Source organism: Podarcis filfolensis (assembly GCF_964270895.1).
Source record: "Podarcis filfolensis genome assembly, chromosome: 10".
NCBI classification, from domain to species: Eukaryota; Metazoa; Chordata; class Lepidosauria; order Squamata; family Lacertidae; genus Podarcis; species Podarcis filfolensis.
This window is the reverse complement of record NC_139612.1, coordinates 15,119,683-15,131,192: the sequence shown is the minus strand read 5'-3', so window position 1 is coordinate 15,131,192 and position 11,510 is coordinate 15,119,683. Positions and strand designations below refer to the sequence as shown.

General features: G+C 44.6%; 1 protein-coding gene across 4 annotated transcripts in view; it reads left to right on the top strand.

Annotated features, from left to right (window-relative positions):
* The first annotated feature begins 1,030 nt into the window (after positions 1–1,030).
* Positions 1,031–11,510, top strand: part of HDAC10 (histone deacetylase 10) — a 24,296-nt gene continuing 13,816 nt past the window's right edge. The window contains exons 1-10 of one of the 4 annotated variants that reach the window (XM_083575171.1): positions 1,096–1,142; positions 4,215–4,272; positions 4,813–4,885; positions 5,493–5,627; positions 6,910–7,006; positions 7,357–7,454; positions 8,847–8,951; positions 9,044–9,112; positions 10,235–10,361; positions 11,136–11,201. In XM_083575171.1, coding sequence (XP_083431297.1) covers positions 4,821–4,885; positions 5,493–5,627; positions 6,910–7,006; positions 7,357–7,454; positions 8,847–8,951; positions 9,044–9,112; positions 10,235–10,361; positions 11,136–11,201 — 762 coding nt within the window. In that variant the 5' untranslated portion in view covers positions 1,096–1,142; positions 4,215–4,272; positions 4,813–4,820. Of the gene's footprint in view, positions 1,154–4,214; positions 4,273–4,812; positions 4,886–5,492; positions 5,628–6,909; positions 7,007–7,356; positions 7,455–8,846; positions 8,952–9,043; positions 9,113–10,234; positions 10,362–11,135; positions 11,202–11,510 lie in introns of all 4 variants that reach the window. The other 3 variants (XM_083575169.1, XM_083575168.1, XM_083575170.1) reach the window with 3 other exon arrangements.

The following is an 11,510-nucleotide window of genomic DNA, read 5'->3' as shown; positions in this document are numbered from 1 at the left end:
AAATGTTGGAGGGTCTGGAGTTATACGACCCCTTGAGCCAAGGAGATAAGTAACTATACAACCTTTAGAAGACATCTGAAAGCAGCCCTGTATAGGGAACGTTTTTAAAAAAATGTTTTATGATTTCATATACATTGGAAGCCACCCAGAATGGCTGTAGCAATCCAGACAGATGGGCAGGGTATTGATTGATTGATTGATTGATTGATTGATAAAAGGACCTCCTTATTTTCATCGGAGAAATGTGGGAGGGTATGGAGTTGCCATACGAAACACCCTCCCATCAGACGTCAAGGAAATAAACAACTATCTGACTTTTAGAAGACATCTGTACACTTAGATTTTTTTGTTTACAAAAATACACGCATTCTCTCTTTTTTCAAGTTGCGTTTTCTACAGGTAAGTTTCATTTGTTGAGACATTAGTGTTACATTTTAGAAGACATCTGAAGGCAGCCCTGCTTAGGGAAGTTTTTAATGTTTGATGTTTTATCGTGCTTTTTATATTCTGTTGGGAGCCGCTCAGAGTGGCTGGGGAAACCCAGCCAGATGGGCGGGTATTAATAATATCAATATTATTAATTAATATTAATACTATTAATAATACTATTAATAATGCTAATATTATTAATAATACTATTGTTAATATTATTATTAATTATTATTTTTTACAAAACCAGAGGAAAGCGCCAGTTCAGTGAAAACTCACAATGCTTTTTTACACCTAAAAGTCATTTTAAAGAGCCGACACGTTGTAACTAAAGAATAGATACTATCCCATCGACAACCTTGTTTTATCCGTGACTGCGCGGCCTCAAATGCTTTCCCCGCCTCGCCTTTCGCGCGCCACTCAGCGCATGAATGGATTAGCTAGTAGTCCCGATAGCCCAATGAGAGGCGGCGATGCAGATTGACGCTCCTAAATCTGCGCCTGTCCTTTGCATCGCGGATCCTCATTGGGCCGACGAAGAATTCTTCTCCATCCATTTTCGCTCCGCCCTTCAAGCCCTTTGATCTGTCTTTCCTCTCTGCACACAACGGAGAGTCCCTGAGGTTTAACAGGTAGGAAGATCTCCACTCTTAACCCTTTGCTTAACCTTTTTTGCTTTCCGCGCTGGGTGCAGCAGACCCTTCTTACCTTAGGTAGGTCAAAAGTAAGTCTTAAATCAAACCAGGGACCTGCACTGATCCTTTGCCGTTCCCGCTGTAGTTGGTCGAAGTTGCGGGAGAGAGGGGCAGAAACTGCACTCTGCACATGCTCAGAGGCACTCCTTCCTTTTGCTAACCGTCGGGCATTAAGGGTTCCTTGCTTGAGCTTCAAGCCGTCAACAAGGATCTGCTCAGTGGTAACCCCAAGAGACGCCTGAAATGTTTTGCATTTCATTTTTTGGGAGGGGATCTGCAGGGCCGTCTTATGCATATCCGGCGCCGTGGTGCAAAGATCCCTCCGGCGCCCCACCCCACCCCTTTCCCAGAGTTTTCGACCTTTTTTTAAGGGAGCTGCCGCCACGCTTACACATTATCTCTGCTTGCGGGGGGGGGGGGGACAGGGAACAAAAACAAACTTTTTTAGTTGCTTGTTTGTTAACAATGGACTTATATATACGACACCACCACACTGTTTTTGGCAGATTTAAGACAAATTGTTTTTAACAATGTTGCTTTCTTTCTAATTTCAGAATGCCTGCGTTATTCATGTAAAATAGTTTGATACAGTACATTGTATGGTATACTTTTTCCTCAAATTAAGAGATTTTGCTTACTATTGGTCAGATAAACGTTGTTAACATCAGTAGAATTCACAACAACAAAAATGCTTGCCCCTAGCACATTTCACAGCTTCAGCTGCCACAGACTGTCACTGAAAACAATGCATTGGTCAGTCTGAACCATGTCAAGTAAACTATGGAAGTAACATATCCACAACACAAACTGTGCTAGTACAGTGGTGCCTCAGGTTACATACGCTTCAGGTTACACACGCTTCAGGTTACAGACTCCGCTAACCCAGAAATAGTGCTTCAGGTTAAGAACTTTGCTTCAGGATGAGAACAGAAGTCGTGCTCCGGCAGCGCGGCGGCAGCGGGAGGCCCCATTAGCTAAAGTGGTGCTTCAGGTTAAGAACAGTTTCAGGTTAAGAACAGACCTCCGGAACGAATTAAGTACTTAACCTGAGGTACCACTGTACTTTCTTTTCAAGTCTTAATTCCATAATGGTTACAATATGAGGGAGCCACTACTCCCAGCCTGTGAAAAGTAGTGGAACTTGGCTATCAGACATTTTGAAAATGGGTTAGTTTACAGTACATTCTTGCAGCCCAATGCCAGGTTCCAGGCATTGCAGTGGGTTGGTCTAGATGACCCTTCCAACTTTACAATTTAAGATTTAATTAAAGAATTCTTTCTCAATTCAGCACCAGGGCTAGGGGTGCCCAAACATTTTTCAAAGAGGGCCAGATTTGATGAAGTGAACACTCTAACCCAGAGGTTTTCAACCTTTCGGAGTCCATGGCTCCCTTGGCCAACAACATTATTTCTGCAGCTCCCCTGTGTGGAAACACGCTCAGAGCCTCAGGAGCCCAGTTACATCACCCCTTGCCTGCAGAGGCGGCAGACCGTCACCCCTTTTTGAACACCCTCCCCAGTGCTGGATTTATGCATAAGCTAAACAAGCTATAGCTTAGGGCCCCACTCTCTTGGGGGACCCAAAAAAAATTTAAAGGAGAAAAACACTGGATGTACATTTCCAAAATATAAGATAAAAAACATTTTGTTATGTGCAAATGGCTTTAGATACCTATTAGGTCCATAAATTACCATATAGCATATATTCAACACAAAAAACAGTGACAATTTGTTGTTGACATATTTGTTGTTGTTTAGTCGTTTAGTCATGTCTGACTCTTCATGACCCCATGGACCAGAGCACGCCAGGCACTCCTGTCTTCCACTGCCTCCCGCAGTTTGGTCAAACTCATGCTGGTAGCTTCGAGAACACTGTCCAACCATCTCGTCCTCTGTCGTCCCCTTCTCCTTGTGCCCTCCAACTTTCCCAACATCAGGGTCTTTTCCAGGGAGTCTTCTCTTCTCATGAGGTGGCCAAAGTATTGGAGCCTCAGCTTCAGGATCTGTCCTTCCAGTGAGCACTCAGGGCTGATTTCCTTCAGAATGGATAGGTTTGATCTTCTTGCAGTCCATGGGACTCTCAAGAGTCTCCTCCAGCACCATAATTCAAAAGCATCAATTCTTTGGCGATCAGCCTTCTTTATGGTCCAGCTCTCACTTCCATACATCACTACTGGGAAAACAATAACTATACGGACCTTTGTCGGCAAGGTGATGTCTCTGCTTTTTAAGATGCTGTCTAGGTTTGTCATTGCTTTTTTCCCAAGAAGCAGGCGTCTTTTAATTAGGTCCATAAATTACCATATAGCATATATTCAACACACAAAAAACCAGCAACAATTTGTTGTTGACAAAGGACAGCTGGACATATAAAGGGCCCCATCACCTTCATTAGCTTAGCACCTCATCAATCCTAAATCCGGCCCTGACTCTCCCTTGTGGAGTGTTCCCGCAGCCTCTTCTCCCCTCTCCTTGAGAGTCCTCCGGGCAGCAGCCCCTGGTCTCTGAGCTGCCCCAAAGAGGGGCTTGGGAAGAGGATACCCCCAGCCTTAGCAGCCCAACAGAGACCGAAGAAAGGTGAGCATGAGGCCAGCGCCTTCCTCACCTTGAGAGGCAGCAGTGGGCATTGCTGGTCCTGCATGGTGTGCCCTTCAGCGCTGGGCACTCAGCTCCCAGGCAGGCCTTTCACACGAGCACAAGAAAGGCCAACACGGCGCTTGCCTGCCCAGCTTCCCACTTTTCTGCCCATTCCCAACAGCAAGTTCTGGTGGACTGGGTGGCTGGGCTCCCTCGCCCACTTGCTTGCTTCCTCCGAGGCCGCCTCTTCTCCTGGCATGCAGGGGGTCACAAGTCCAGCTGGCTAGCCCCAGCTGGGTCGTCTCCTTCCAGCCATCCCGCTGTGAAGACCCATCAGCCTCTGCTGCGACGTAAATCAACGACCCAGGCTTCAAAGCCAGGGCACACTATATCAGCCGAGTGAAGTGCGCACACAGAATAGGCTTGAGGCTTGCGGAAGCATACTACAACTATGGATTTATTAATCATAAATCAGGACAAAGAAACATGTCGTCTCTCTCTTTGTCTTCTCAGGGAGACAGAGAAAAGCAAAAGCTATTCACACAACGAAAGTTCCCAGCAAGCTGTGCTGGTATGTAAACAGACATGTGACATGCAACAGTTCCATGTCTGCAACTAAAGGTGGAATGGAATTTCCCAACATCCAGCACCCCCTGGCCAGTCCCAGAGGCACCATTCGCTTGCAGAGCTTGTAGCCAGGGCTGCTGCAACAAACGGCCACATAAGCCTTTGGGAGGCAGATATGTGAGAGGGCACCAGAGGAGGGAGGGAAGGGAAGAAAGAGGGATGGAGGCCAGTGTTGCCCACGGCACCCCTAACCATCATTCAAGGCACCCCAGGGTGTCACAGCACACTGGTTGAAAACCACTGCTCTGGCCATTGGACCAAATGCATGTTAGTATGTATTCACGTAGGGGGCACATCTGCTATGTGAAGATGCCTCTGAAATTCTCCTGGCTCTTGAGTGTGCTTAGAAGTCATCTAGAAAGTGCACTAAACAGAACACTGCAGGACATCATGGTGGATTTGGTCACTTCTGTTTTGGGAACACTTGTGTTCATGTTTCTGTGTCTAAAATGTGTATGAATGTTCTGTGTTTGGTTTGTTTCAGTTAGAGGCATGGCTTCTGGAACAGCATTGGTTTATGATGATGAAATGACCAGCCATAAGCTGCTTTGGGATGAGTAAGTTCTATGCCCTTTTAAAATGTGTGGGGGTTTTTTGGGGGGTGCTATTGAGTTGTTGCTTTTATTTTTATTATGTATTTTGTGTTTTTATATCTTGATTTTATTCCGTGAACCGCCCTGTGACCCCTGGGTATAGGGCGGTATATAAATTTAATACTACTACTACTACTACTACGAATAAGTTAAATCTTAGTTTTTTAAAAACAACAACAAACAAGCCAAATGTGGCTTGAGAACATGTGCGATCCTGTTTTCTGCTAAGCAACCCACAACTGCAGTCAACAATTGTACGCTCTTTCACACAAACACTTGTATGAGTGTACAGACAGCTTGTACCTGTGTTCAGTGAAACATGTGAACAAGGCGATTCTGAAGTTCTCCTTTTTGTTGTTGTTCTAGCCTATGGATGATTTAAAAAAAAATTTAAAAGTTAATCATCATTCTTCAGGACTAAAGATTCAGGGGTTAAAGTTGTGGTTTAAAGAGAAAAAAAAATGTCTACTTTTAATTTCTCCTGCCCCCCAAAATTGTTTTCTCTCAGTAGTAATATGGATGCTTCCTTGGTGATTTTACTGCAAAAATAAAACATTTGCTTGTTTTTCAGCCCAGTCTGTGACATTGAAGTCCCCGAGCGGCTTTCTTCCTGCTATGAGCGCCTTAAATGCTATAACCTGGTTGAAAGATGCATCTCTGTACCTGTCAGAGAAGGAACTGAGGAAGAGGTCATGTTGGTTCACAGGTCTGACGTCTGTCATGATGCATTTCCATCGCTATGTTCGAGAAATAGAAAAGGAATTCACCCCTTGATATTTTCCTCAAACTTTCCTCACACAATTTGTTCTTATAATGAAATAGCCTAACCCTAAGACCTGTATGTAAAATGGGAAATGAAATCCCGGCCTTTTGCAAAAAGTCGATGAGGCCTAGGTTGAAAGACAGGAAATACTTCATACTGTTCAGGTTGATAGGAAGGATATTGGAAGTAGCTGAAGCTCAATACAAGTTAGTCTAAATCTGAACTTGAAATTCTTTAATTGGAGATATAATACTCCTTTTCCCCTTAACCATGGTTAAGAGGGCAACCTGTGAGCATATTTGCTTCTTGTCTTCCTTTCCGCTCACGGCTCCCCCCCCTTTTTTGGACCTAATCATGGTGAAGCATTGTGTCTCTGCTGACTAACTATACTTAGTCAAAAATGAGAGTTTGAAAACTCATCTCTAACCGTGGTGGCAAAGGCTACTTAAAGCGAACCAGGATTAGCCCTAGCATTGGTGTAGACATAACAGCGCACCATGGTTAGCTCAAAAAAGGGAAAGGAGGGTTGAGGAGAAAGTGGGGTGAGTATTTATTTATGTATAAAAGGTAAAGGGACCCCTGACCATTAGGTCCAGTCGTGACCGACTCTGGGGTTGCGGCGCTCATCTTGCTTTATTGGCCGAGGGAGCCGGCGTACAGCTTCCAGGTCATGTGGCCAGCATGACTAAGCCGCTTCTGGCGAACCAGAGAAGCGCAGGGAAACGCCGTTTACCTTCCCGCCAGAATGGTACCTATTTATCTACTTGCACTTTGACATGCTTTCAAACTGCTAGGTTGGCAGGAGCAGGGACCGAGCAACGGGAGCTCACCCCGTCGCGGGGATTCGAACCGCCAACCTTCTGATCGGCAAGTCCTAGGCTCTGTGGTTTAACCCACAGCGCCACCCGCGTCCCATATTTATGTATATATGTATTAATTTTATATATCCTGCACTTCCTGCCAAGCGATTCCAAGCCTGAATACAAGTTTGTGGCCTGTTCCCAATCTCTTAGGCCCCATCTGCCTAAAAGAAAAGGTAGAATTGTTTGTCCTTCTAGGTTAGTCATGGAAAACCTGTGGTCTTCCAGCTGTTGCTACACTCCAGTTCCCATCAGTGCCAGCCAGCTTGGTCAGTGGTCATGGATGATGGGAGTTGTAGTCCAACAATGCCTGGAAGGCTGCAAGTTCACTGCCTTTAAGGTCTGAGGCATTTTTTCTTCCCCAGCTTGGATTATTTGGAAACTGTGAAGAGAACTCCGAAAATGACAGAAGAGGAGCTCCAAAAAACCTCAGCTGGTTACGATGCTGTTTTCTTTCACCCGGTATGTGCCGACACAATAATGATCACTTTCTATACGGAACAGGGTTTCCCAAACTTGGGTCTCCAGCTGTTTGTGGACTACAATTCCCATCAACCTTGACCACTTGCCAGCTAGGGATGATGGGAGCTGTAGTCCAAAAACAGCTGGAGACCCAAGTTTGGGAAACTCTGATATAGAACATTTCACATGGGTAAATCTCCGTGTGCGTCTCTCTGCTGGGCCTCATGTCAAGAGAGAGAGAAGGGAGGGAACATATTAGGCTTACCTTGACGAGCTGAAATATGCTCCAAAATGCTCTTTCTCAGAGGTTGTGGTGAAAGACTTGAATTGCACCCTCTGCTGTTCTTCAGACCACGTATCGCTGTGCCAAATTGGCTGTGGGAGGAACTCTGGACATGGTGGATGCTGTGATGTCGGGGAAAACACGGAATGGGATGGCTCTGATAAGGTAACAAGGTGATAATTCTTCTTATCGGAAACCCTGTGTGTTTTTCAGTTCCATTTGCCAATGGGACCAGTAACCTAGAGCAGGGATGGGGAACTTTTCCCCATTGTGGGCTGTGCTGCCTCAGAAGCTTATCTGTTGATATGGCGTGTTGGTGGCGGGCAAAGGCTAGAAGAAGTGGTAGGTGGGTCCACAGTCAAAAAGGGCCAGGGCACCCTCTTTTTCTCCTCCTTGCTTCCTGCCACCCACTTTCTCTCCAGGTTTTCCCCTTCCTCGTCATCAGCATGAAATTAGGCCTATAGGGCTGGTCCCTTTGTAGAGGTCTTCAAGCAAGGTCTGGACAGCCATCCACTGAGGATGTTCTAGCTCTAGATAAATTATTATTATTATTATTATTATTATTATTATTATTATTATTATTATTATTTATTTATTTATTTATACCCCGTCCATCTGGCTGGGTTTCCCCAGCCACTCTGGATGGCTCCCAATGTAATATTAAAAATACAATACATCATTAAACATTAAAAACTTCCCTAAACAGGGTTGCCTCCAGATGTCTTCTAAAAGTCAGATAGTAGTTTATTTCCTTGACATCTGATGGGAGGGCATTCCACAAGGTTGGCACCACTACTGAGAAGGCCCTCTGCCTGGTTCCCTGTAACCTCACTTCTCTTAGGGAGGGAACCGCCAGAAGGCCCTCGGAGCTGGACCTCAGTGTCTGGGCTGAACGATGGGGGTGGAGACGCTCCTTCAGGTATACTGGGCCGAGGCCTTTTAGGGCTTTAGAGGTCAGCACCAACACTTTGAATTGTGCTTGGAAATATACTGGGAGCCAATGTAGGTCTTTCAGGACTGGTGTTATGTGGTCTCAGTGGCCACTCCCAGTCACCAGTATAGCTGCCGCATTCTGGATTAGTTGCAATTTCCGAGTAACCTCCAAAGGGAGCCCCACGTAGAGCGCATTGCAGTAGTCCAAGCGGGAGATAACTAGAGCATGCACCACTCTGGCAAGGCAGTCCGCAGGCAGATAGGGTCTCAGCCTGCGTACCAGATGGAGCTGGTAGACAGCTGCCCTGGACACAGAATTAACCTGCGCCTCCATGGACAGCTATGAGTCCAAAATGACTTCCAGGCTGCGCTCCTGGTCCTTCAGGGGCACAGTTACCCCATTCAGGACCAGGGAGTCCTCCAGATCTGACCTGCCCGCAGTCCCCCAAAACAGTACTTCTGTCTTGTCAGGATTCAACCTCAATGGCCATCCACTGAGGATGTTCTAGCTCTGGATTTCCTACATTGACCAGAGGATTAGGTGACCTATAAGCCCCACTTCCAAATCTAGGTTCCTGTGGTTCTATTAATTAATGCTTAATTTACCGCTTTGCTTGCTTGCAGGCCTCCAGGCCACCACAGCCAGAGAAATGCAGCCAATGGGTTTTGTATATTCAACAATGTTGCTATAGCAGCAAAATATGCCCAAAGGAAATATGGTCTGCGGAGGTTAAGTATATATTGGTCTCTACATTTCTTAGTTTCTGGCCTAGAGGTTTTCTTGCTTCTCTAGTGAATATTGTCATTGTTGGTTCCTGCAGAGTTCTCATTGTTGACTGGGACGTGCATCACGGACAAGGAATTCAATATATTTTTAATGAAGATCCAAGGTTTGATGTTTACTTGTTTTGTAAAATCTACACACACACACACACACACACACACACACACACACACAAACAAACACAAACACACACTTAGAATGAAGTTCAGTTGTAACATAACTGTTTTATCATTATGTGTCTTGCATCATGTTCTATATTTTTTATTATTCATGCTCATCTTCATTCTTCCAGTTTATCCTGTAATTCTTCTGGGGATAGCTCCATTGAGAGTATAAAAACAACAACAACAGGCCTTTTCCAGGTTTGCCTGTGTTTAGGACACTGGCTTCAAAACCCAATTTATCTGTTAGCTTTCTGGGTGAACTTGGAAATCCAAAGCTGAGAGAGAGTGGTTTGGCTGTTTGCTGTAATAATAATGGTTTGGCTTCCCATGTCATCTGAATCCAGATTTGCGGTTTAGATATCCTGGACAAACCATGAACTGTATAAAGGTAAAGGGACCCCTGACCATTAGGTCCAATCGTGACCGACTCTGGGATTGCGACACTCATCTCACTTTATTGGCCGAGGGAGCCAGCGTACAGCTTCTGGGTCATGTGGCCAGCATGACTAAGTCGCTTCTGGCAAACCAGAGCAGTGCACGGAAAGGCCGTTTACCTTCCTGCTGGAGCGGTACCTATTTATCTACTTGCACTTTGACGTGCTTTCGAACTGCTAGGTTGGCAGGAGCAGGGACCGAGCAACAGGAGCTCACCCCGTTGCGGGGATTCGAACCGCCAACCTTCTGATCGGCAAGCCCTAGGCTCTGTGGTTTAACCCACAGCGCCACCCACGTCCCTTATGAACTGTATACCACAGGACAAATGCTGGTTACAGCTCATTTCTAGTCAGGAGAGAGAGCTAAGCGATGAGCCCAGGTTTGGATGACATGTCAGGCAGCAGAATGACTAGAATAGGGGCAAAATGCTCACTATCTCCTCTCCTGTAAATCACATATTCCTGCCGAGCCATGCTTTGGCTTAGTGGACATGTGGACCAGGCCAATGTGTAATGTTGTCGTGTTTCACGTTCACTCTTGAGGTACAAATTTGGTGATTGCGCATGCTGGAAAAAACCTTCAGGTGAGCATTAATGGCATAATTAATCTTGCTTTGTTTTTGCTTCCAGTGTCCTCTATTTTTCCTGGCATCGGTATGAACACCAGCAGTATTGGCCTACACTTAGAGAGTCTGATTATGATGCAGTTGGTCAGGGGAAAGGAAAAGGATTCAATATAAATGTGCCTTGGAATAAGGTAAATAACAAGATAGCTTAAGAATGCAACTGCGATAAGCTCTAGAAGTCATGCATCTGGTGCAATTTCTGTTTTCAATTGTTTTTCAATTGTTACCTTGATTATTTGTTTTTAAAAATGTTTTAGACTGCAATAGTAAGGTATCAAGAGAGGTGTAAAATGGGTAGAACCCAGTTTGTTAAAAGTGATTCGAAGCTGAAGGTTGTGGAATTGGTGATAAGAGTTTGTAATGATTATATGAATAACAAATTAGGGATTTATAAGCTGATATGTAACATAGCAAAGTTTGTACAGATAACTGCATCTGCATTATACTGTTTCACAGATAATCTTTCTGTGTTGCATGTGTTCTGATAACTTTTTAGCAAACAAATAAGGAAAAGATTCATTTCCCATGTACACATCCCATGGTTAGCGGAAATCTCTAATTGGCAGAGAAAAGCATTTCCCAGGTATGCTAATTGATTTTGTACTGGCATGGCTTCCATCATAGTGGTAACAAACACAGCCAAACCCTGTAACTGAATTTCACATCTGTATTTTATTTGCATGTTGTCAGTTGCGACTCAATCCAGCATTAAACAAGCGCGTAAGATTCTTCCCACTCAGTGTACAATTTTAGGATTTGATCCTTCTGATAATGGCAGGAGCCACAACTCTGCTTCTTTCTTTGAAGCCTTGGATCATTTCCTGGAGATCTTAATGAAATCTTAGACTGCCTTGACAGTTTTAAAAGCGATTTGTTCATTCTGTTTTAATTTATTTCCTTTGCAGATTGGAATGGGCAATGCAGATTATGCAGCCGTATTTCTTCATGTGTTGCTTCCATTGGCTTTTGAGGTAACTTTCCTCCCCCATTCTGAATGTTGTAAATCTCGTTTGCATAAATTAGAAATTGTATCTAAAAGCCATTTCAACATATTCCTTGGTAGTGGCATCTTGAGAAATGATCTTCTCTATAGGGAAAAAGCGATTGCTGTATTTTTCCGTCTATAAGACGCCCCCATGTATAAGACGCTCCCTGTTTTTGGAGACTCAGATTTAAGAAAATGGGGGGGAGATGTATCTGTGTATGAGATGCCCCCTAATTTTTGACATTATTTTTTAGGGGAAAAACCCTAGTCTTATACATGGAAAAATACGGTATTT